At 32.2% G+C, this 26,143-nt stretch overlaps 3 protein-coding genes across 11 annotated transcripts; 2 read left to right on the top strand and 1 right to left on the bottom strand.

The window, feature by feature from the left end:
• Positions 1–3,032: 3,032 nt before the first annotated feature.
• Positions 3,033–6,837, top strand: LOC118058561 (TORTIFOLIA1-like protein 5). The gene is made up of 5 exons (XM_035071273.2): positions 3,033–4,049; positions 4,271–4,379; positions 4,557–5,131; positions 5,582–6,028; positions 6,443–6,837. Exons 1-5 carry the CDS (start codon positions 3,246–3,248, stop codon positions 6,452–6,454), a joined length of 1,947 nt encoding a protein of 648 aa, XP_034927164.1. The 5' UTR covers positions 3,033–3,245; the 3' UTR covers positions 6,455–6,837.
• A 1,968-nt stretch (positions 6,838–8,805) lies between these two features.
• Positions 8,806–10,979, top strand: LOC118058558 (glycosyltransferase family 92 protein RCOM_0530710). The gene is made up of 2 exons (XM_035071271.2): positions 8,806–9,027; positions 9,125–10,979. The coding sequence occupies exon 2, from the start codon at positions 9,277–9,279 to the stop codon at positions 10,795–10,797; it is 1,521 nt and encodes a 506-aa protein (XP_034927162.1). The 5' UTR covers positions 8,806–9,027; positions 9,125–9,276; the 3' UTR covers positions 10,798–10,979.
• A 121-nt stretch (positions 10,980–11,100) lies between these two features.
• On the bottom strand, positions 11,101–14,968 carry LOC118058559 (protein COFACTOR ASSEMBLY OF COMPLEX C SUBUNIT B CCB4, chloroplastic). 9 transcript variants are annotated; one of them, XM_073410969.1, is made up of 10 exons: positions 14,786–14,968; positions 14,521–14,681; positions 14,309–14,408; positions 14,144–14,217; positions 13,818–13,996; positions 13,679–13,749; positions 13,023–13,145; positions 12,792–12,886; positions 12,558–12,641; positions 12,322–12,363 (listed from the first exon to the last, which is right to left on the bottom strand). In XM_073410969.1, the coding sequence occupies exons 1-7, from the start codon at positions 14,963–14,965 to the stop codon at positions 13,101–13,103; spliced, it is 810 nt and encodes a 269-aa protein (XP_073267070.1). In that variant the 5' UTR covers positions 14,966–14,968; the 3' UTR covers positions 12,322–12,363; positions 12,558–12,641; positions 12,792–12,886; positions 13,023–13,100. The 9 variants fall into 9 exon arrangements, with proteins under 9 accessions (XP_034927163.1, XP_073267064.1, XP_073267063.1 ...); XM_035071272.2 differs by lacking the exons at positions 12,792–12,886; positions 13,023–13,145 and adding an exon at positions 11,101–11,480 and having other exon boundaries at positions 12,206–12,363; positions 14,786–14,967; XM_073410963.1 differs by lacking the exons at positions 12,792–12,886; positions 13,023–13,145 and adding an exon at positions 11,101–11,480 and having other exon boundaries at positions 12,206–12,363; positions 14,521–14,666; positions 14,786–14,967.
• Positions 14,969–26,143: the final 11,175 nt, after the last annotated feature.

Genomic DNA, 26,143 nt, shown 5'->3' with positions numbered 1-26,143 from the left:
TTTATTCTTTTACACCTACTTAATTAGCCTTCTCTCTACTTTCTTTTATCGAGAAAAGCTCGGATGTGACTCTGCCATGGCGACAATATTGCTGCTTAATGCCAATATAATTTAGATGGACAGGGTGTTGACTATGTTGCAAATGGCGGGTCCCCATCTAAATTCACCCAATTATCACCATGATCAACATTCCTCCGTGTCACATTTTGTTATTACAGTTGGGGTTATACATTTTATTATTACGATCGAGCTTATATAATAAGTTAACTTGGGATTAAACCAGTCTGGTTTAGAGTTCAAATCTTTGTTGTAAAATTATTTGAGTATAGTAAAGAAGAGATCGGAGGATCCTCTCGTATTTACAGTGAAAATAAATTTGGTTGATATGTAATAATTAACTGCTCTTATATCTCATCAAATACTAGCAACTAATGCCCATCTCTCACTATTCAGCCATTAATTATGGGTGGAGGATCCGATGCGTGACGCAAAAAAGTCATCGTTGAAGTAAAACGATCAGATGGATGGGATTCGGTGGTTCAAAACAATTATTAATATCGACGAGGATGTTGGACCCCAGTTTGGGTCCTGGAATCTGTGTGTATTGTGCAGGCAGTCTCTGCCCGAGGAAGAAGAGTTTTGTAGAGGTGACTGGTCGGGAATGCTCAGGCTAGTAATTCTACTCCGGCGAGAAAATGAAATTTGGAGGCAGGGCATCTTCTACAATCTACACTCATCCCCATCTCCAATCATGTTCCTGCTTTAACTAGAAACTCTTTTCGTCTCAGCTCGTTGAATATCCTATCTCGGAATCACGTGATAGACTGCTTGGATCACTTGCAAAATATTGTCTCCCGTGTCTCCCTCACATGCTCCACATTAAGCTCTTCTTTACCTGATAAGCAACGTAGATATAATAATTATTTCTCTCTTCCTTTCAAGCTATGTGTATGCATATGGTTAAAGTATCTTTTGCTTTCCAGTTTTTACCTTCACCTGCGCTGTTTATGCATGTGGTAAAAGTACCTGTTGCTGCTTTCCAATTTATCAGATGCGCTCCTGATCAAGTTAATAGACATAGATACTACTTAGTACTTATCCTGATTTGGGTTTGAAATTTCAATCCAAATTGATTTTTTTTTAAAAAAAAAAAAACATTAAATCAATGTTGTTTTGATAAATAAAATAAAATAAAAATATTGCATGGGTTTTTATTCGAGTTCTTATTGAATTTTACCCTCAGTTGATTAAACTATAAATTAATTTAGATTTTTAACTGAATTATACCGAACTAATACTTTATCTTGTTTTTTTCTTGACTCAAACTAATCCAGGGTTTCAATCGAGTTGATTCACTAAGCAAGTTTGGATTTTACAAGTAAAATGATGTTAGCTATAAAAGTATATGGGTATTGCCTTGGAAGATTTCAAGTTGGGATTTCCAATCTCCTCATTTATGTTAATAATAAAAGAAATAATGACAATACATGTGGTGGTCCTCGTGAAGCTAGATAAAATTCTAAAATGACCCTAAAATCCAAATCTACCTTGTATTGGGAAAACAATTGTTATTTGCTTAGCTTTGAGTATCTAATTGGATAAATTTGATATATTTTCAGTTTTTATATATTGTTTATTATTTTATGATGATTTTAATATGCTAATATAAAAAATAATTAAAAAATTATTTTAATATATTTTTAAATAAAAAAATATTTTTAAAAATAGCTTGAACTATTATTCCCAAACCTCCAAATATCAAAAATAGGACCGGTAGGTAAGGTGAAAAACATTAAGAAAATATTGTAAATGTGTACTTGATACATAGATTTTATTTATATAACTTTTATAAATTACTCTATTTTAAAAAAAGGAATTTTAAAAAAATTCATAATTATGTTTGGTTATAATTTTTTTTATTTAATCAAGATTTTTTTATATAGTTAATTTGAAACTTTGATTTAATATTTTTTTTTTACTTTTAACTATAATTTATAAAATTTGTATTCCTCAAAAAAAAAAAAAATTGTATTGCGTTATTTTTATCAAATATATTTTTAACTTGATTTTTTAAACTTATTTTTATCTCATATATATATATATATATATATATATATAACTTTTAGGTTACCTTTTAAAATCAGAACATGTGAACACGCACACCCTTCTAGTTGGATATATCTCTGCTGCAAGTTTTAGCAAGTCGTAGTTTGGATAAAAGTAGAAATAGAGAAATGGAACGTCGATATTGCTACACAATATGTTTTATTAAAGTATTTTTTATGTTCATTATTAACATATTAAAACTATAAAAAAATAAAAAAATATCAATTTAATTGTTTTTCAAGTAAAGGGTATTTGGTTTTTTTTTTTTTTTAAAAGAAATCATTTCATTCTCAAACACTCAGTGCAGAGTGTATTTTTATTATATAAGAGTGATAAAAAAAGAAGGGAAAAATACTAACAAAGTGGAGTTCTTCTAACAAAATGGTTCCAAAACAATAAAAAGAGAGTGTAGAGCATAGTGCGGACAAGACATATTGTTGTCTTGTTTGGTTATGTCTTAAGTCTGAACCAGTGGGTCTGAAGACCTCCCTCCCATGTGCCCTTCCCATGTGGGCAAGACCTGAAAGTCCAGAGGAAGGATCCTTATCATTGGCTTGATCGATCTGCTTCTCTTTTTCTTCTTCTTATTCCTTTTATTTATTTATTTTATTTTCCACCAGCAGTTTAATTATTCTATGGAAACTTAATTTACAAGACAAAATTCCCAGCATATAATTCCCTTTTTTTCCTGTTTTATGACGTGGAACATAAATTTATGGGATAGGGTTTGAATTATTAGATTGTTTGATTTAATTAAAAATAAACATTTTAATTTTTTCAGATAAATCAATTGAAATAAGTTGGATTTAATAACTATAATTACGAATTATATTCATCATATAAGCCAAAATCAAATCGAACCATAGTTAGATAGACAAAAACTAAAGGAGGAGAGTGAAAAATAAAATAAAATAAAAATCAAGTGCGAAAGGGAAGCATTTAAATATGAATATCCATCCATCCCTCGATCAATCCATTCGCATTTCACTCAAAGAGACTGTGTCTCACCTTTCTGAATGTTGGTGTCAACTAACTTGCAAAATTAAGTTGCATGCACCATCTCACCACCGCCTACCCACCCGCCAAATTCACCAGCCACAGCCAACAGCAATGCCAGGAAATTAAAGAACAATTAAAGAATGTCGCCTCCCCAGAAACCACCAGCAGTTACCAACGATCTCAAGCACCGTGTCATAGCCTGTCTCAACAAGCTCTCCGACCGTGACACCCTCTCTGTCGCCGCCACAGAGCTCGAGTCCATAGCTAAGAACTTAACCACTCCAGACTCTTTCTTACATTTCCTAAACTGCATTCACAACACTGATTCTTCCTCTAAATCTCCTGTCCGCAAACAATGCGTCTCTCTTTTAACTCTTCTATCTCGCTCCCACGGCAACTCTCTCTCACCCCACCTCTCCAAAATGATCTCCACCATCACCCGCCGACTTCGCGACCCCGACTCCGCTGTCCGCTCTGCCTGCGTCGAAGCCACCTCGGCCATGTCTTCTGAGATCACCGACCCCCCCTTCTCAACTCTCTCCAGGCCGCTTATTGACTTGTTGACTCTTGACCAGGATTTCAACGCTCAGATCGGGGCGGCCTTGTGTTTGGCAGCGGCCATAGAGGCAGCGCCAGAGCCAGAGGTGGAGCACTTGAGGAAGGTGCTGCCGAGGCTTGGGAAGCTGGTTAAGGGAGAGGGGTTTAAAGCAAAGGCGGCGTTGCTGAGTTTGATTGGGAGCATTGTTGGCGTTGGTGGGGCGTCAAGTAAGGGGCTTTTAGATTGGTTAGTCCCGTGTTTGGTTGAGTTTTTGAGCAGTGAAGATTGGACAGCCAGAAAAGCTGCTGCTGAGGCCTTAGGGAAGGTGGCGTCAATGGAAAAGAAGTTAGCGAAGGAACATAAAGCTACCTGTTTGACTTCTCTAGAGTCCAGGAGGTTTGATAAGGTATAATATTATCTATCTTCTTTCTCTTAAAACTTGTTTGGTTGCTGAGAAAATTGTGAACAGATTGCAAGCTTTTCTTTTTCTTTTTTCTTTTAACTGAAGAGATTACAGTTTGAATGGTGAAAACAAATTAAATTAAATCGCTGGAAAAGTGGCAATAGATTTTGATTCTGAAAGTTGGGATTTTCGTACTGATACGATTTGTGTGTATAAAAAAAAAGGTGAAGGTGGTTAGGGAGACTATGAATCGCACATTGGAGTTGTGGAAGGAGGTGCCAGGCATTTCTGAGGAAATTTCAGTTCCATCTCAATCTACATGTTCTTCTATAGGTATCAGCTTCTTCTTCTTTCTCTCCTCATAATCTTATTTATTATGATTGCATTCAGAAGGGTTCAATAATTTAGCGCGCATGGCATTGAAGTTTAAGTTAGTCTCCTCTTAGTCTTTGTAGTGCAGATAATTCACATCATCAATTTATGTTTTTCTTGGATTTTGGCATGGAACAGGTAATGCTGTTGGTATATGCATCTCCACCGCCTCCAAAAATTCTAAAGACATCGGTTTCAAAACTCCTTTATCTAAGAAAACAGTCCCCGCAAATAGGTCCCCTCCTCCTGATGCTTCGTTCATGACAGCTGCCAAAAAACAAAGCCCGACAAAGAGCAATGACAGCAATTCAAAGACAGGAACGTCTCATAAGCTGAACCACGATAGACATTCAGCTTGGAAAATTGAAATCGCTACACCACCAGGAAAAGCTTGCGGTGATGTTACAGGGCATGATTCTGGAGTTTTGGGATCAGGGCAGAATGTGGATGACACAAATTCCACACCAGAAACAAAGCGTGTCCTCTTCAGTAGCATCCTAGCTGACAAACGGCACAAATATGGTGGTTTGAAATCTGGGTCGCGCGTGGTTCCAATTCACGGGGATGAAAACTGTTACAGCAAAGATGTTGAAGTGAGCAGTTCTACTGAAGATTTCTATGAGAACCATAAAGATTACGAGGATCTGTCTTTGATCCGTGAACAACTTATTCAGATTGAAAACCAGCAATCCAGTCTTTTAGACCTCCTCCAGGTACAATATGATAATTTTGATCTCTCCCTCTTTGCCTCCCTCTCTTCCTAACAAGTCATTCTAGCCAATTGTGAAGAAAGGCTTTCATTTCCTCAGTTTTCTTACAGCATGTTGTTGCTAGCTCTGTAGTCTGTTCATTACCACTCTATTTGGACATATTGCCCAGAAGAGATAAAGCATGCTTTCACTACATGTAATTTGTTACGGTGTCTCCAATTAATGGTGCAATTTGGAACAATCAGCTGTTTCCCCTCACTGAATAGAGCTAACCCCTTGCCGTGTGTCAACATGTCACCATCCATCTACTTTGCTATGCTTGAACATCCAATTATTGTGTATCCTATGGCTTACTAAACTTGGCAATGTAGCACTTTAGTGGAAATACTAGGGTGCTAAAATGGTGAAAAGTTAGTTGCTGACTTCAATCGTTTCATCTTTTCTTGAATTTAGAGATTCATGGGGAGCTCCCAGAGTGGTATAAATTCTCTCGAGACACGTGTTCACGGCCTGGAGATGGCAGTCAATGAAATTTCATATGATTTGGCAGTATCAAGTGGAAGGATTCCTAGAACTGACTCTGTAGAGAACACATGTTGCAAGCTTCCTGGTGCAGAATTCTTAAGTTCCAAGCTCTGGAGGAGAACAGAATGTCGCTCTTCTACTTCAAGGTTCTCTTCTTCCGGGAACACTCAGTCATTGAATTCTGTTTGCAGTATCCCTGTTAAGAATGCTAGCATTGAAACATACAACCCAGGAAGCCAAAGATCTCAGCGTCAGAGTATGGGTGGATTTGTTGTGAACACGTTGGCAGATGTTTCCAGCGTAAATGGGCAGAGTTCAGGGCTCTATACAAGTCAAAAGGCAAATAACAGAAGTCGTGATGAACCTAAGCAGCAGGTGATTAGATATCTGATCTTACACTGGCTTTACTGTAGTCAAATTCTCTCTTTGAAAGTTCTTTTTTTTTTCATTTAAATCATTTTGAACATCAATCGAGTAAATCCCCCAAGGTTTGGTATCATGACTGAGTGTTGTGATGGCAAAGAACAACAAATTCTAACGCATAAAATAATCAGTATCTAAATATTACAGATCCTTACCGCGTTCCTCATTGCATGTATTTGAGTTGATATCACCAAGTTATATGATTTTTAGAAGTTTACCTATGGATTTAGCTTATCCATTTGCGCGGTATCATGAGCTAGCAAATATGGTTTTCTGGATACAAATTTATTTGAAATGGAAGTTGCCAAGAGTAAAACCTTCTGCTTTCTAGACCATCTCTCTAACTATCTGCATTTGTGCCATCAGGTTTCCTCTTAAATGAAAACAAGAATTTTTCTTAACAGTCATCAAGCTGGGAGACAAGGGCCATAAGAACCTGAAGCTGAACGCACTGGAAGAAAAAGCCAGTCACAGATCAAGTTGGCCACAAGTGCATAAATGTGGAATTCTTGGATTTTTACTGCCTTCTCACTGATTATACTACGGGCTTCAGGGAATAATATCCAGATTTCTCTATTTAGAGGTGGCATGTCTTTAGGAACACACCACCAGAGCTAGTCCCCATAAATGATTCTTATTTAACTGGGTTTCACCATTTGCTGACGGAGAAGTTATAGCTGTGCAGGGATCAGTATTTTCACACTGCTTTGTATGTTGAATAAAGAATCTTTCTGTGTGATAAACCCACCCTGTTCCTAGAATCATGTTGTATACCATGGAGCAAGTTATTCAAGATAGAACAGTTGAGGGGAGGGGCACCACTGTCACAGACCCTCGCTTTTTAATCCCTTTATAATTCTTCACTTCGCTTTTCTTACATGCAACGCATTCATTGATTGAAGCTTTAGCAATGTCATTATGCAAAAGCTCCTTGATGGCGGGGGGGCTCATGAACCAAGTCCACAGTTATTTAGCTGTCTAACAGCTTTCGAAACCCAGTTGGCTACCATGTTTGCTTTCAGCTTCATGCATAAAAACATTAAAAACACGGTTTTCCCACGGACTTGGACCAGAATTGCCCTAAAAGCATCACCTACAAACCACGCTTCTGTTTCCATAATCACATTGCTTGAAGCTTTGTTGACCGCAGTCTTCATGGCATCTCTACAAGCCATGGCTTCAACTTTTAAAACAGTAGAAACATTAGTGTTTCATGCCTTCCCAACAAACACTTGTCCTCTATGATTTCTTCCTACCAAAGCCAGACCTGTCAAGGAGCATCCTTGAAGTTTAGAAACGTCACAATCAAACCTAATCTGCCTATGTTTGGTGGCTTCCATTTTTCAGCTTGCTGGCATAAACAAGTAATACATCTAAGGGGTATAGCGTGGTGGCAAAGAGCTTCAGATCTGCACAGCAGGTCTCGAGTTCGAGTCAGGGCGTGTATTTCTTGTAAGAGCCTGGGACAGCCAGGGTTTTACTCGCTTATCTGAGCCTATAAAATACGCTTTCTGGAAAATGGAGTTTTCTCAAATCAAAAAAAAAAAAATGCATCTCCAAGTTTAAAATTCAAGATATATCCACAAGAATATCATTGAGATCCAAATTGAGTTTCAATTACTTTAAAAACACAAAAACATTAATTAGAAAAAAAGTTTAAAAAATAGCAAAACGATGGGTCAACCGCCGCGGTAGAGCGGTCCCTTGAGCTAACAACAAATAATCAAAATCTAACCACTACCTGGTATAGAAGGTGCATGATGATGGTGGGAAGATTTAAAATTTCAATAGAGAGTGGCTTCCTTCGCGGTCGATCATGGATGGCACATGGTGGTAATGGAAATTTCCGCATAAAATCAAAGCAGCAACTTGCGTGCTTTACAATATTAACAACCTGTCTTTTTGCCAGCGTTCAGTTAAGTGCGTTTCGCTCCCGTGGCCGGCAAGCACCCACTCCTCAAAACAAATAATGAAAAGCAAGTTGTTGTAGGCAACAACAATTTTTATCCTCTCATCAACAGCCGGACAGATTCTCCATCCATGATCCTCCAGGTGCATGATGAAATCCCAATTTCAAAAAAAAAAAAAAAGTTTTCTAAAGACTGCCATGTTTAATTTTGGATTTTTTTATTATTATTTTGTAAATAAGGTTTTGTGGGTTTGTTTTAAACTTAATTTAGTGAATTTAGCGAATTAATTTGGTAAATACAAGACTTGAAGTCTAAGTTGGTATTTGTGTTTGTTATTGTAGTAGTATATATTATTTTTTAAAATTATTTTTTTATTTGAAAATATATTAAAATTATTATTTTTTAATTATTTTTATTTTATATTAATACATCAAAATTATATATAAAAAAAGGGTGAAAAACAGGAGGATGTGCTATTTGTTTTAAGAGAAAATCAAAATCAAATGTGATACTTTGCTATTTTTCTCCTGCCTTTTTAAAAAAAATAATGAAAAAAGAAAAACTACTTTAACGGTCAAAAAAAACATAAAATTACTTTATGTCTGGTTTATGAAAACTTGACGAAGGAGTCGCTCCTGTCATCCATCCATCAATCATGTTATTGCTAAAATCTCCATTTAATTAGCATAAAAAATTAAAAATAAAAGATAGAAAGGACATGAAAAAAAAAAAAAGAGGAATTAATAAGCAATCATCAACAACAAGCCTTTGAAATTAAAACAAGCAGGTGTCAACTCACGCGCTACAACGAGCGTAAAAATCAAAAGTCCATAATCCACCTCATCTTCTTCTCTTCTTCCTTTCCTCCTCTACTCCACGAGTCAAAAAGCAACAGCAGTCGACACCGCGTTGCGTCCCCTTTTCTTTTCCTTCTCCGACCGGCCTTTATAAATCTCACTGTGAGCTCCTCCAGATCTGCTTCTTGCTCATTCAAGATTCAAGAAAATGGATTCCCCGCAACGGAGGAAGAGAAAGCAGCAGGCAAGAATATATAAACCAGCGTATGCCAAGTTTTTATCTGTAAGGTCTCTAACTGTATGCTTGTCTTTCTTCGTGTTTGTTTTGTTCATCTCCTCAGATCGTTTGCCTATCCATAAGGGCGTGTCTATTCGTCCGGTTCTGAGGACTTCCACTTTATCACTTTTGCCTGCTTTTCTGACTGGTAATGGTGATGCTGATGCTACCAGTAAATCCCAGTATCCTCGTTTAGTAGTTGAAGGCAGGGTGTTGATGCCTGACCACTTAATGCTAATCGTGTCCACTAAATTAACTCCCCCTGTTGATAACTTAGACTGTGTGTACTACGACCTTGTGCTTGAACAAGTTGTGTTGAAGCCCGTTTTGTCTGTTGACGAATACCATCAGTTTAAGTCCATTGTGAGGTGTCACCTTCCCCCTCTAAACTTCTCTGCTTCAGTTAATTTGAGAGGGAGACAGCGAGGGCGTCTTGGCAGTGTTGTGGTGGAAAGACGTGACTGGTTGTTGCGGCTTAATCAGAGTGTGGTTCCTTCCTGGGACAGGGTGGTTTATGAGGCGGTTTTGGATTGGAACGCTCACACTAGGAATGTGGTTGTGTTTGCTAAAGGATTGAATCTAAAGCCGCATAGAGAAGCCGATGCAAGGAAATTCAGGTGCCACTTCAGTTTGACTGATTTTGATCAACATCATCGAGGATTATTTGTGCTCACTACCCAAGCGATTGCAGCTGCACAAGAAACTGTTCGGTGTTTGTTGCCGCGAAGTATTCTAAACAATCCAGATAAGGCTAAGGACATTCGAGTCACCGTTGGTCGTCGTGGTGATGACAATGTTGAAGGTGCAGATGATGCTCCTCTGCCTTCCATTGCCAAACTGCAAAACGTGAACTCCCATCAGGGCAAGAGTAACACAGGGAAATACGAGCTTTGTGCTTGCACCATGCTATGGAACCAGGCATCTTTCTTACGGGAGTGGATTATCTATCACGCTTGGCTTGGAATAGAGCGATGGTTCATCTATGACAACAACAGCGATGATGAGCTTCAAGAGGTTATTGATGAGCTTAATTTGCAGGACTACAACATTACTAGGCATGCTTGGCCATGGGTTAAAACACAAGAGGCAGGCTTTTCACACTGTGCTTTGAGAGCAAAGCATGAATGCAAGTGGCTCGGATTGTTTGATGTTGACGAGTTTTTCTACTTCCCACATGACCGGGGACAAGATATACCTGGTCCAAATTCGCTACGAGCTCTTGTCATGAACTACACAGATTCGCCAACATATGCAGAGATAAGAACAGTTTGCCACAGCTATGGACCATCTGGACTGACATCATCACCATCACAGGGTGTAACTGGAGGTTATACTTGTCGGCTTGAGGCTCCGGAGAGACACAAATCTATTGTGCGCCCGGAGCTCCTTCATACAACTCTTCTTAACGCGGTGCATCATTTTAGACTGCAGGATGGATACAGATACCTGGATCTCCCAGAAAGCAAGGCTGTAGTGAACCACTACAAATACCAAGCGTGGGATACCTTTAAAGCCAAGTTCTTTAGAAGAGTTTCGACCTATGTCACGAACTGGCAAGATGACCAGAATAAGGGATCAAAGGACAGAGCACCAGGTCTAGGAACCGAAGCCATTGAACCTTCCAATTGGCGGCTTCAATTCTGCGAGGTTTGGGACACTGGTCTAAAGAATTTTGTTATGGCCAATTTTGCCGATTCTGCGTCTGGGTTCCTTCCCTGGGAGAGGTCCCACGCCTGACAAATTCTCATTTGGATTTGCAAATTACAGCTAGGCGCCCATGTATAACAGAGTAATCACACGAGCAGCATTCTTTGATTGTTTCATTTTGCATTTTTTGTACCTGATTTTTTATTGTCATAGAGAGGCAAATTACACAGATGTAAAGTTGGAAAAGTATTCAAGTGATTCTTTTCTTCTTCTTCCTTTTGTGCTTCCTTTTTCAATAGAAATAGTACAACAAAATTGATGGCCAGGAGTAATGGTGTTGCCTGGGATTGTAACAGATATTGCTTGCTTTGGTTAAACGAGAACAAAATCATCTCACAGAATCAAATCAAAACATAAGCACTTGCACCATGGCAGATTCATGAAACAGGAGACAGAAAGACCGGACTATTTACTCGGCAAGGAATGTAATCGGCCAGCTTTTCAGAAAACAGGAAAAGAAAAGAAATAATGATCAAGCTCCTATGAAACATAAGTGGTACAGATGTTAAGGTTTACCAGCTCAATCTGTAAACTCATTAATGAAAATATGAAAAATGTTTATGCTTCCTGTGCTACTACAACTCAGAAGTCAAAGTGTCTATCCCTAGAAACCCACACATTTGGCACGAGGTGGGCTCACCATGCAATGCCTCCTGTTTTCACTCCATCTTCGTTCTTCCTCGCTATGATTTGGTTTGATGACATTTTGTCTCCTGGTTCACAAAAGCGTGCAAGACATCAGAGAACTTGTCAATGGATACGCTTATTTTATAATTTTATTGTTTCATCTTTAAGCTCCACATGGCGTGATTTTGATGCTTGGTGCTTTGTAAAACATGTTCTTAAACTATCATCAGTTTCCCTCTAGCAACACCAGCACACGTAGTCACCTTCCACATTCTCTTGTATGAAAAACAATATATAAATGCCTGACAACTCCGCTATATGCTTTTATCATATTATTCTAAGAAAACATCAAACATATAATTACATGTAATCATACTAACAACTTCTCCAAAAAGATAATATGATCCACGTAATCACAAAGAATTGTTCGGCATAGGTTAAAAAAAAAACACCTACCTAGATATAACAAAATCCAATTAAACCACGTGTGCTTTTGAAAAAAATTGAATTTTTTTTTTATTTTTTTCTTTGCTTCAAATTAATTTTCTTGTGTTTTCAGATCATTTTAATATACTAATGTTAAAAATAATTTTTAAAAAAAATAAAAAATATATTATTTTGATGCATTTTTAAACAAAAAAATATTTTAAAAAGTAACTATTACCACACTCTAAAACACACCCTTAATCTTTGAGTTTAGTAAAGCCAGTGGTGTGGATTTCCAAGAAAAATGGGACAAAACACCTCAAAACAGAAACAGTTTGACAATATTATAATGCCTAAATGCAGTTCAAACTGAAATAGAGTTTACCTTAAATAATGGGCACAGCAAATGCTATATATATACACTTGAGAATGCAGAGTTCGATATGGTTATTTTCAGACTCTATCTTGCACTGCCAATCGTTCATTTGTAACATATTTTGCAAGAGTAGCATCCAGTTTCTCTCCAATAAGCGTAATCCATGCCTGCGAGTGAATAAAAATTGGAAATCTTAAATCCAGTAATAAATGATTACAGACAAAGGTAATGCCTAACACTAATTTTGATCCTTTCGCAATCAAAGGGATGTGAGAAACACATATATCAGCTGAAGAAAATAGAAAAGGATGACCAAATGGCTCTGACATATATGTTATAACTAGAAGATAAAAGAATGGACCTGGTCGGAAGATGTGAACCCCCTAATTGTGTCACCACCAATTATTACAATTCCTTTGTCTCCAAGCGGCTGCAAGATCACTGCCTGGAAAATTGTCATATTGATTTAGTAATTCTTTGATGTGGAAATCTGGTGCGGGTAAATCAATGAAAAATGTGTAGCAGGTTTACAATTACAATCCAAAGCGGAGCAATTTTCTGCACAATATAAATAGGAATGCAACTTTAAGTGTACATTTCTTATGGATATACACATCAAAGACATTTCCAAGACAACTTCATCTTCAAAACCATCCAATGATCTTCTTTCCAACAAAGCAACCATACATTCTGTGATGGGGGAAAGAAAACATTAGCTGTACATGAATCAAAATAATATTACGGTTCATGGCCAATTACTCTTGAAATGTACTAGCTCAATTCAACTCGACTAAGCCTCAAACAAAAATAGTTTGAGGTTAGTTACCTGAATCTGCCTCCCCCTCTTCTATTCAGAACTAACCTGGATCTGCTTCCCCCTCCTCTATTCAGTACAGTCATGAACTCAACTTTTGATAAACTGTTGAGATTCAAGATTATCCTTCCACTCCTGCACATGTCATTTTATATCTAACTCTCCTGATTCTCAATTAACATTTCAAGTTGGCCACTCTTTCTCACTGATGCAACCATAGGTCAAAATCAGATATAGCCAAACCATCTCAAATGGCCCACGATTAATTTTTATTCAAAGATGCCACCTCTACCTTCCTACAAATGTACGCATTTTCTTAACCAGAACTTTCTCATGGTTCTAGATATCTAATCTTTTTACAGCACAAGTTAAACAAGAGCACCGTTACTTCTTCAGTACTATTTTCTTCTCAATAGTTCTCAAGACAGTCCATGCAAAAAAACATCTTAAATTAAGAAATATGCAGCAACTTTAATTCAGAAGACAAAGAAAAGGTCTGTTTACAGTAAGGCAAGCATCCAGTGCGGCTAGAATAAGCAAAAAGTCACCAAATAAATAATCAGCAAAAGTGATGATTTCCTCTTTTAATATGAAGCGTGTTACTACATCTCAATGAAAAAAGAAAACAAAGTCGAATTGTACTTAATGGGAAAACTAAGCTAGATCACCTGCGTGTTCAAAGGTAGAAATGGCAACTCAGATCTCCCAGGGTACAGAGAAAGGTTGGCCAAATAGCTCTCTGCAAATAGAATAAGTAAATAATCAATCTTTTAGAATTGTTTCTAACAAATCATCGCAATCACTTACGAGATGCAGATTTTATAGCAGCCTGGTAAAGAGATCCTTGCATCAACTTGGCTGCATCAACAGCCAGTGCTTCGCTATTGACAGATTCAGCTGCCACCCCAATTTGTACAATACAACGGCGGTCATAAACAACAACTAGAGACCTACAGCATGTAACACCTGATAGAGATTCCCATGCCCTAGAGTCGATCAACAAAAGCAATGATTAATAGCCAATAATGCATTACCTATTTCTCATTCCTCAAAATTATGTGGATGATTAACAAGCAATTGACAAGCAAGCTCTAAATTAATCCAACTCAAAATCTTTTCAACTACAGTAGTACCATAATAGCTCGGAAACTACAAAATCAGGAAGGTGGGAAAAGATAAACCGGCATTCCACGCCTTGAGGATTTACCTAAAAAACAAATGAAAATAAAAATCACACCCCACAATATGCAATCCAATTAACGAAAATTAACCATGGAAAGCAGATATTTAGCCCTTACCACAGAGATAGATTTAGGGCGAATTGTCAGCCATACTAGACCAGTTAATATATTGGTAACAGCCAATCCAAGTGTTAACAAATCAGCCCTCGATTGTGAACTGCCAAATATCTGTTACTTAGCAGCATTTCCTTGATAATTATGATAAGGAAACACAAATTGGTAATCAAACATTACAAGTCACAGCATAACACAGCAGCAAGAAATTTTACCTGCTGGCATCAGCAACGGGAGCTATCCCTGTAACGGCGCGATTGACGAGCACGGCTAAGAGAGAAGCACCTCCGACAAATATGGGAAAGCCTCGAACGGTGTCGTCGTTGTTCGATATCCAATCAGCAGCCCAATCTCTCTTCGGCTTCATTTTGGTTTTCTTTTTAGTACAGTAAACATAAAACAAGATAAAATGAGAGAGAGAGAGAGAGAGCACGACATCAAATTCAATGCAAGTAAAAGAGAGAAAGGGGGCTTAGGTACCAGTGAAGTGGAAGAAGGAAAGGCAGAGAAGCAACGGAAGGTGGAGAGGGGAGGAGGGAGGTGGGGTGGGAGTGTGGGTTTCCATAGACTGCAAGCATTTCCGAGGATGTTTCCCGCTTTCATTGTACTTGCTAGCTTGGTACTAGCCTTTCCCCTTCTTTTTTTCTTTCTCTCTTGCATTTTAATTTACAATTACAACCTTATTAACAAAAATTGAGGCCCTGTTCACCTCCTCACGAAGGGAAACAGCATTTTAGATTATTTTTTTTAATTTTATTCTTGTAAATATTAATTATTAAATTCCATAATTTATTTTAATTTATTTTTATAAATTATTATTATCTTATAATTTAAATCATGAATTTATGAATTTATTAGATTAACATGATTAATTTAATTTATTGTAATTTTTAAAAAAAAACTATCTTAAATTTTTATTTCATCAAATTATATTTTTATATGTAGTTCTTATTGTTTTTTAATTTATTAAGATAATCGAATCATATTGAATTTGTTTCCTATATAGTTTAAAATTTACTTTTTATTTATAAAATGCATCAACAATATCTAATTATATTTTTATATTAAAAAAAAATCTTGATCGACTTGCGGCGAGAGACGTGCTTAATAAGTGCTATTTTTTTCCTTTTCTTTTTATTTATTTACTTTTGAATTTAGAAATGAAAGGAATTGAAAAACTCATTTTCTTTCTTTTGTTGCTGTTGTTTTAGAAATCTATTAAGAATAAATTAAAACGGAGTTAATTGTTCCTTGATATTTCGTGGTTCGGAAATCTGTAATTTAGTCTCTCAATTCTTATTGACTGATTTTTTTAATATTCATCGATTTTTAACCCAAAAAAAAAAAAAAACATATTAAAAATTTAGAGAGATAAATCAATTAAGACAGAGATTATCATCATTCAAGTTAGAGTTGAGTAAAAATACTAAAAAACTAATTAGACTAAAAAAAATTAAAAAAAAATAATTGAAAAAATTGAATCATGAAAAAAAAAAAATTAAATTGATTAAAAAAAAAAAAAAAACTGATCGATTCATTTAGTTTCAGTTTTATAAGCTTAAAACCGAAAAAACCAAACCGAACCCAAACTGAAAAAACCGGAAAAAAAAATTGAGTCAAACCGAGAAAACCAAACCAAACCGGAAAAAACCGAGCCAAACTAGTTTTGTCCTAAAAAATCAAATCGAAACCGGTTGGTTTGAACCAGTTTAGGTTTTTTTAAAAAAAAATTTGATTTAGTTATTTTTTTTTATAAAATCAAACTGAACGAAAATAATCACCCCTAATTTAACTGGCATCAAAACTTATTTCAATGACTAAATTTCCAAACAAAGTTGCAACTTCGAGCCATACGGATCTAACTTCACAATACAAAAATCAGTTATTGATATGTGAGTTTTCAAATACAAAGAGCAGAGTTATAATGCGTTCAAAACCCAGGAACTAAGAATTGTTATAGAAAACTCTGAACCACATGGTGTTTTTATTATAGCAATCTATAGTGTGTTTTTTTAACTTAATCCTCAATTGCGTTATTTTATACCTAATTTCATGACCAATTTATCAAAAATTGTCAATGAGAAACAAAATCAAAATAAAAGGGATCAAAGTGTAAAACAAGGAGAAAACAAGTGGCACTTTAAAAATTAGGGTGAGAAGTTCAGTTTAGTCCTCTTATTTTTTAAATGATAACTTCTTGGTCCCTTCATATTTCAACTGTGGTACAAAACTTTATTTTTCCTATATTTTTAGTCTCTAATTAGAAAGAGGAAAAAGAGGCTGGATTATGAAGAAGGAGAAAAAAAAAATCTTAGTAACATTGATTTTGGCCACGAAAAAGCCGATTTTGGTGTTAACAAGTTTCATTTAATGAGAAGAGTTCCACCCAGGTGTTTCTTTCCCTTTCCATTGCCTAGTAGATCTTAGCTCGAAAAAAATTTTATCTTGGATTTTAGGCTATTTTGGGTTATTTGAGACCAATAAATGAGTTTATTAAGGTGTATAGGGTGTTTTGCAGGTGTTTAAAGACCAAAAATGAGTAAACAATTAAGTTTTTTAGTAAAAAAACCCATGGCTTGAATTTTTAGCGGCCCTTTGATTTCTTAAAACTATTGCCTAACCTTTAAAAAAGAAAGAAAGGAAAAAAGTTCAATCAATATGCACGAGCCTAGGCTTATTTTAAGCTCGTGCATGCTCGGCTACCTAGGCCGCACATCTAGGTTTTTTTTTTGTTTTTTTATTTTAATTTCATCATTTAATATTGTGTTATGAATTTTTTTTATTTACTATTTTTATTCAATTTTAACAAACTTTTATAATTTTTTTAATAAAATGTAATTTAATTTTTACATGGTTTGCATATAAGATTTAAATATTTTTCTAGTGTTAGAAGGCATCCTTTATGTATATCACTACTTATTTTTATTTTTTTATTCAATCTCTTTTTTGTGTAAGTATTTTTTTATTATCCTTTAAATAAATAAACCATTAGTTCCAAGAAACAACGTTATTAAATATAATCGAGTCTATACCTTTTATTTCAAGATCAATTATTGACATCCACATTTATCTCTAAAATCTCAAATTTAGTAGTATTTAGTTTTTACTTGGCTTTTCACATAAAATGATAATATTTTTTTTTCTAATATATGTAACTTTACATAATATATTTTTTTCCTTTGATTTGATTTAGTTGTTTGTATGTGTGTGTGTGTTTCTATTAGCATTTAATTAAATAAAAAATAATTTTAATAAACAAAATTATTAAACACAATCGGGTACATGGTTGATAAGTATCAAAGTCGTACAAATTTAAACCCTTAAAATTAATGATTTGTAATGCAGTAAATAAGGGTATTGTCCCACAAGGATATTAGTATTAAAACTTAATTATCTAATCAAAACAAGCTATTTAAGTTTAGACTAAAGCAAACCAAGTAAATATACATTAAATATACTAATTTGATGAAATCAACTAACATGCAATTTAAAAAAAAAATGAAAGGGGTTATTTATAATATAAACTAACTAAAACAAGCTAGAAAGCTAATAAAATGACAAAAATCAGTTTTAAAAATTAAAAGGCATGTTCGGTATAATATAAAATATAGAGATAAAAGGTTTTGACGTTAATTTTAAGAAAGTGTTCCTCGATGATAATTAACACTAATCATTGAATTTATGTATGTTTTTTAATTGATTTGTGATCATAAATAAATCAGCCATGAAAAATAAGTTTTTCTACATATCCTTACTTTTTAGTTGACCTAGCATTTGCGCATCAATTAATCATAATCACACGATAACCTTCATCAAGCATGCATGAATTTATCACGTAATAGCACTAAGATCATGATAGGTATAATTGGTTCATGATAATTAAACATGTGTGTGGAGTTAATTTAATCAAGACTTATATTTTTCAAGTAATAAATAATCAAACATAGATTAAAAAATTAGATACTTCTGTTACTTTAGTTAATTTAGTCATGCACCCAACATATACTAATCAATAGAAATAGATTTAAATCCAAACACATATATTGCACATCATATAGAGTTATCAATCATCAAATTTAATTATAAAAAAATACAAGATATTCTTGCATCACAATCATATGTAGAATAATTTTAAGCACAGCTCCTCATGATAATTTAAGATCAAAGAGTACAAACTGTTAAAATTAAAAACTAAGGGTGTCGCAAATTTAGAAAAGGGAAAATATAAAAAATAATAATTATAAAAACAATAGAATTCCTCATTCTCTTCTCTTATTCTCTGAACATGATTCCTTTTTTCTTATATGGTTAGGGCTGGCTATATGGAGTTGGGGAGGTGGAGAAGTTTTTTGGTTAACAACTAATTTTTAATTAGATTACTTTAAGATTTTCTTATATTTACCTGCCTTTAAAGACTTGTGCATTGACATTGATATTTTAGATAGATTTACTAGTCATGTGAGACCCTTTTCACATCATTACTGAAGTACCATGTCATCATTCAAACATGGAAAAATTAGGTTGGACTTATGAGTTATGATAGTCCATTGGTATATTTCAGACCTGGTCTTAAAAATATTATTCTCTCTCGTCTGGATGAGCTATTGAACCTATCATATATGGATAAAAAGCTTGAGATATTACTTTCTAGCCTAACTTGAATTCTAGTGAAATTTTGCATGTAGCTTCAAATATGGTCCAAAGAGTATACAATGGTCTAAAGAGTATGTAGTGGTCTAGTTTGGTTAATTTGCTCTAATCAGTCCTAATCTCACTAGGATTCCATGTTCGAGTTGGATTTCTAATGCAATTATGATTTGTACTTCTTAGCTCTAATGACTCGTTTCAATGTGTTATTTCTAGTTCTTTGCTTGAAATTATGCTAAAAAAATATTTTATTTAACTGGTTTTTACAATTCTTGTCTTCATAACATTGTTAAGCATAAAACAAGTTAAGCAATTTATTGTATGACATAAAAACACGTATAAAAAGACTATGAATAATATGAGTGTATTAATAGTCTATATTGCGAGATCAAATATCTTAATTTATATTTATCTTCTAGTTTTTAAATTTAGTCTTTAGTTATTGTTAACATTTTTTTTTTCGTGTCCATAGGAACAAATAATTCTTGATTTAATTAATTAAATTCATGCATAAAGCCTTTTGATTTATGATAGAGATTTTTTTAAAGTGAAAAAATATGATGAAAAAACTTGTATATTCTTTTTTTTTTTGTTGAAAAAAAATATTTGACCTACAATGTAAGTCTCGGAAAACAACAACAACAATAATAAAAATAATGAAAATGTTTCATGATAATAATAATAATAATAATAATAATAATAATAAAAGTAGATAATAGGAAGGTTAGCTTTAGGAATTAATAGGAATAAAAATTAAAATAGGGTTAAATTATAATATTTATTTTTTTTGGAATTAAAGAAATAACTAAAGGGTAAATAAGATATTTGAGGGGGGGGGGATTAAATAGAAATATAAAATAGTCACCTCCTTTTTATTTGCAAGAGAGGTTGATGTTTTGCTAGCATGAAAAAGCGAGGAGAGTTTCTTCAAAAACTCCTTGTTCTTCTTTTGAAATTGTGAGAAGATTTAGAGTTTAAATGGTGGTGAGATTAGTTTACAAAGAAGAGAAACATCTTAACTCAAAATTAAGCGAGATTGAAGAGAGGGAGAGGGAGAGGGAGCTTAGTGAGAGAAAGCAAAGGAAGAAGAAGAAGAAGGAGAACAAAAATTTCGACTAGTTGCATTTCAAAGTTCAAATTATCAACTAGTAATGTGCTTAAAACTCAATATACATGTTCGAGTATTATTTAATTATTTTAGAGTAAGTAAAGATAAAATTGGATTAGGATTCTGAAGGTAGAATTAACCAAAATACAATTGTATATGAAATTGAGTTAATTGGGGTATTATGGATTGTAATGAATGTGAAAAAAAATATAAAAAAATATTGAAACAGTTATGGTGGCATGTGATCTGGGTGGCCGGCCAAAGTAAGAAAAAAAAATGAGGTTTATTTGAATTGAATTAGTGATATAAATTGCATCTTGATTAAGACATGGTGTTATAAGATGTGTTGTGGTGTTGACTTGATTAATTATTTCATAAAAGTATTAAATACAACCTTAAGAAAAAAAAAATGACTCTAAAGAAAATTGTTGGAATTTGATAAATCATTGTTATGTGAATAAAATTATTAGAATGTTATCATTGATTTAAAAAGGTTTTGTCAATTATGAATAATTAAAGGATAATATAAAATAAAAGGGAATGTCAAAAGGAGACTGTTTTTTTCTATATGTTTTGGCCAACATTAAGGAAAAGAAAAATGAGTTCTATTGATTTTAATGTTATGGAAGTTGTTTTTTATTGTGTTGTTAAAGCATTTAATATATGGATAAGTAATGAAATTTGCGTAACAAATGAGAAAAAATCATGAACTTAATTAATAATGGGTTTGGCTTAATGACTGAAAGGTGTGTATAATTGTGTTCATAAACCTGTAAAAAAAAAAAACTGATTATAATAAATTTGGTCTTGTATTGATAGATTTCATTTGACGACTGGATTATAGAGCGAAGTGCGTGTTGAAACATCACATACAACAAGTAGGTGTTAAACACTTTTTTTTTTTTTTTTGTATTTTACATCAATAGAATTGTTAGCTACACTTCATTATGTTCCTATATTAGTATGGAAGATCGTTAAACAAGAAAAAAAAAAAAAGAAGGAAAGAATATAAAGGAAATGGATAGAAAAACTTGATTAACTGCTCGTGGTATGGAGGCTAGTAATGTTAAAAGGTTCTCAACATCAACTTGATTAGCTATTCCGGGATTCAAAAAGCTAATGATATCAATGAAATATATCAATATTGGCATTTACTCAGACTTTATTAGTCAACCTCGACAAGAAAAACTAATGTTCATTAGCATTGACATTACCACCTAAATAAGTATAAAATAAATTTGATTAGTTATTCTCAGAAAACAGGGAAAGATAATAATATCAAGAGGATACCTTGATATCATCAGCATGTTCCTTAAACTTTTTTATTAGCTATCCAGAAAAATAGTAGTTAATGATACTAGTGAGTTGGTGTTAATATTTTCTTGATTAGCCATTCTTCAAATGATTGTTAATGATATCAATTTAAAATTGATATCAACGTCAAGAAAGTTTTTCAGGGTATGGATATCTAATTGTTTGATGATGATAATGTGAGAAGTTATTAAAGAGAACAAATGTATGATAAGAAATGTTTTAATTTTATTTTAGTAATATTTTTCAGTGTATTAGTTATTATTAGTTGTTTAAAAAGATTATACTTAAATGTTGTATTTTCCAGCATCATTTCACTCATGCCAAACGTAATCTTACCCTATATTACCTTAGTTATCATGGGCTATATATAATATACATGTTTTGGGATTGTAATATAATCCACTTAAACATGTAATGTTGAGGTTAAACTTTTGATTATTGGTATATGAATTTAAATTTTTCTCTCTATACTTGTAATCCTATAAATCCTGTACATTTATGATGGGTTTTTTTTTGAAATTTCATAATTATCATTGTGTATTAATATATGGATTAATGTGAAATGATGAGGGCAATTGATGTGATTTGATGTCCAGGATAATTAGATTAGAAATTCATAATTTCAACATAAATTATGGTAGAACAATGAAAAAAAACCAATAATTTCATCAACATGAATATATATTGTTTTAGTGAACGAGACTGTTTATCTGCAGCAAAGCGCAAGTTAGATAACTATTAAATTAATTTGGGATGGTAACCATTGAAAGAGATTGGGAAGTCAAAGAAAATTATGGGCGAGGGAGAATCTTTCATTGATGGGTTCAATAGATTATGTTTGGTAAGCAATAATTTTTTAATGCATGTTAGAGGTAATATAATACAACATTATTGTCATCAATGTTAATATAATCGCTAACAACCGCCATCTTTTCATGGGTGGAAGGTGGATTGATGCTTTAGAGAGTAAAGCTTGGTGTTTTCTAAACTAACATGTGTGATGTAAAGTATTTAGGGTTTTGAAAAATAAAACAAGTGGTGAAAAACCACGGCTATGGTATTTAAAAAAATTGCAGTATTCAAACAAACCGTACATGAGAAATATGATATTTAAAAGAAGACACTTTCACGCTAGCTACTAGCTATGTTATTTTTATTTTTTTTTTTAAAAAAAAGAAGTTTTCAAACGTGTGTTTTTTGGCTTTTTCAATAGTGTTTTTTAATTTTTTTAATTTTAAATTAATATTTTTAGTATTTTTTTTATAAATTTTGATATTATAATATCATAAATAAAACAAATTATTTTAATATATTTTTAAACAAAAATCAGTTAAAAACCACCATCTTCTGCATTTCCAAATAAGTTATTTGCTTGCGATTTTTTTTTTAAAAGAACTGTGTTAGTTCTTTTTAAAAAATCATAAAATTAGTACCAATCAACCAATCATGAGATGACAAGACACATGAAATTCAAACCCGTGAAATTTTTTTCAACCTTCGCGAGAGGCTTCTTTTCTCCATGTCATTCCTGGAAAGGACCGTAGAGAAGGAAAGTTGTTCACAAGTTAGAGTTTGATTGATATAACTAATAAGAAATAGTTTTTTTTTTTTAAATCACAATTAAATATAATTTTTTTATTAAAAAAAGCACAATTAAATATAATTTTTTACAATCAATCCATAACAAAAGAAAAAAAAAGTTTAATTAAGAGCATATTTAAGAGTGTGATTGTGATTGTTTTTTAAAGTGTTTTTCATACTGAAATATATTAAAAAAGTATTTTTTATTTTTTTAATATTTTTTAAATTAGAGTATCAAAATGATCCAAAATATACAAAAAATAATATTTTTTAGCAAACAAATAAATTTTGATAGAACGCGATTTACACGGCGTTACCAAATGTCCTCTAAAATTTATTTAGCCAAAAATAAATAAAGAAAAAGGTTAATATAAATTAAAATTAACATATCAAAATGTTTAGAATTTGAACTTTTAATTAAAACAAAACTTTAACTTTTAAGTCAATTTTGACAACATTTTAACTTAATTCAAAAGTTATTTCTAGCTAAACGTGTTTATAATTTCTTAGTTAAAAGCTAAGAGACAATTAAAATCAATTCGTGAAAGTCATTTACATCAAACGAAACCTTACTTGTTCATATCTAATCACAAATAAGGTTTTATATCGATTTATCTTAGCTTTGGATAATTTTTAGTGTGAGGTGATATATGAGATAGATAATATTGCACCCGCTTCTTGTAAATTTATTTTTTTATGCAATTGCATTATTTTTTTCTACCAATTCCATTTTTTTTTATTGAGAATAATATATATATATATATATATATAATTGTTTTTCCACCTTAGTTTTTTTTTTAAAGTAATTTTCTTGAAAAATGATTTTTTTTTTTTATGTTTAATAGTTACATAAAAAAATAAATTAAAAAAGACTTTGAAGTGTTTGGTTAAATCGTGTGAAATGAGCTGAGAAATAACTTATTACTGTTTTAGTTTTTTTTTTAAGTTTATTAAAATAATGAGAAACATATCTTACAAATAAAAAAGCTGAATGATAAAATTAAAAAAATATATATAATTTTATAAATTATTTAAAATAAAATAAATAATAATTAAAATAATAAAGACCAAATCTAATAAATAAAAAGATTAAAAGATAAAAAATTTATATAATTTTTTTTCAAAGAATTAATAGATAAATAAATTGTCTCTCAAAATATCTTTTCATCGAGTCACAGATATTATACGAGATTTGAGTACGGTGGATATTATCTTGTATATTATAGTTTTGCAAATACTAAATTGAACACGGAGCTGTTGATTGGGACTTGATCAAATATATTATATATATATTTTTAAATAAACTATATTATTTTATTAATTTTTATTTTTTACTGTGCCAAGTCACCGGAAAACTATGTAAGCCATTAGCATTCATGGAAAATAGGAAGACCAATATGAAATTAAAAAAATTATAATTTTATAAATTATTTAAAATAAAAATAAATAACAATTAAAAGAATAAACATCAAATATAATAGATAGAAATTATTGATTAAAAAAAATGTTAAGAGAAAAATAAATAGCAATAAAAAAAATAAGGTATATAAAAATCAAATTTTAAGGGATAAAATTGAAAAAAAATACAAAATAAAATAAATAACAACTAAAATATTAATGATTAAATTTGATATAATCAATAAATAACAAGATATTTCTGATTTTTTTATAATTTTTAAAAAGTATTTTCGTTAAAAATAAATAGAAAATACTTTTGCAAAAACTAAGCTAATTTTTTTTGGTGGAAAGTGTTTTTTTTGTTGATTATTTTATATTTATCAAAAAAAGTTACTCGAGAGAACTTTTAAAAACCTAGCCAGATAACATTTTAATATACATTTTAAAAAATATAAAGAAAATAAATTATTTAAATCCGCATATGAAAGGCCATCATTTTAGAAAATATCGCTTCTGTCTTCTTATCCACACAAAGGGATATTTTTATTAGTCTTTATCTTCTTATCCAGACAAGTCCAAGTATTTTTGCCTCACTTCACCTCTGTTTTTATTAAATAAAAAAGACTCCATGCTTTTCTCTATTAAAATAAAAAAAAATCTATAAAGATGATTACAATTATCATCTATATATAAATTAAATTTCCTCGTATTAAGAATAATATTATCTGCGTCTTATTCAAATCTAAAACATTAATTCGAATCTCAATAATCAAGAATTTCATTTCAGCATATTAGTGGCAGTAAGAATCTTTACGATTCAGTAGTTTTTTTTTATAAAAAATATCCAAACCATTTATTTAAAATTCAATAATTTGGATTTTCTAATTATTTAATAGGTGGTTCAATAATAAAAATTTAAAATTAAAATATTTATTTTTTATTTTAATTATGTGATTTTTAATATGATAATTATTATAAATTTATATGGTTATTAATTTTAAAATTTATAAAATTAACTGAATACTTGTAAAATAAACAGAATAACAATGGTTAATAAATAAATAAATAAATAAAAAAGATTTTCCTCACCATCCAGATATCACCGGCGACAGGGACCAGCAGCGAAACTTTAGCCGCCAGGATTTCGTGGGTATCGAGGTGGCGCGACAACGTACGCGTCGAATCAGAGAGCATGTGACAAGACACTAAATAAAGGTACAACCACAGCGTTTTTTTTTTTGTTTTCAGCACGGTAAAAAAAAAGGTGACGCACTGTAAAAAAAAAAAAATACTTGGGGATTTAATATATTTTGATGAGCTGCAAATGACAAATGCTAATTAACGTAGATCTCTTGAAGTTAATTATTATATTTCTGTTCGTGTGAGCATATATATATATATCGGATGTTTAGAGAGTTAGGTGATAATATGCTACACAATGTCACTAAGACGTCACTATCTGCTGGTTCTAATAATAATAAAATAAAATTTATTTGAATAAATTTATTATCTATACAAATAGTTAGGATTGAAGGTGTTATTTGCTTAAGACCATTGTGTTTCAAGAAAGAGAAACTGATTATTTAATTTGTGCAATTTTTTTTCTTCAGAAAATTAATAAATAAATAAATTGTCTCTCAAAATATCTTTTCATCCAACCTTAAATAATACAAGACTTTAGTGCCGTGGATATTATTTATAACTTATTTATTATAGTTGTTATTTGCAACACTTAGGTTGCAAATATTGAATTTAACACCAGAGCAGTTGTCTGTGATTTGATCAAGTAT

The sequence above is a fragment of the Populus alba genome, chromosome 8, assembly GCF_005239225.2.
Source record: "Populus alba chromosome 8, ASM523922v2, whole genome shotgun sequence".
Taxonomy (NCBI): Eukaryota; Viridiplantae; Streptophyta; class Magnoliopsida; order Malpighiales; family Salicaceae; genus Populus; species Populus alba.
Note: the sequence above shows the minus strand (reverse complement) of the source record. Positions and strands in the feature narration are given on the sequence as shown.

Coding starts and splice junctions, on each gene's coding strand:
- LOC118058559 (XM_035071272.2), bottom strand. CDS start 14,965: ATGCAAGAGAGAAAGAAAAAAAGAAGGGGAAAGGCTAGTACCAAGCTA. Junction 14,682..14,785: donor TTCCTTCTTCCACTTCACTG/GTACCTAAGCCC, acceptor TGTACTAAAAAG/AAAACCAAAATGAAGCCGAA. Junction 13,750..13,817: donor TGCTATAAAATCTGCATCTC/GTAAGTGATTGC, acceptor TTCTATTTGCAG/AGAGCTATTTGGCCAACCTT.
- LOC118058561 (XM_035071273.2), top strand. CDS start 3,246: ATGTCGCCTCCCCAGAAACCACCAGCAGTTACCAACGATCTCAAGCAC. Junction 4,380..4,556: donor ATCTACATGTTCTTCTATAG/GTATCAGCTTCT, acceptor GGCATGGAACAG/GTAATGCTGTTGGTATATGC. Junction 5,132..5,581: donor GTCTTTTAGACCTCCTCCAG/GTACAATATGAT, acceptor TCTTGAATTTAG/AGATTCATGGGGAGCTCCCA.
- LOC118058558 (XM_035071271.2), top strand. CDS start 9,277: ATGCCTGACCACTTAATGCTAATCGTGTCCACTAAATTAACTCCCCCT.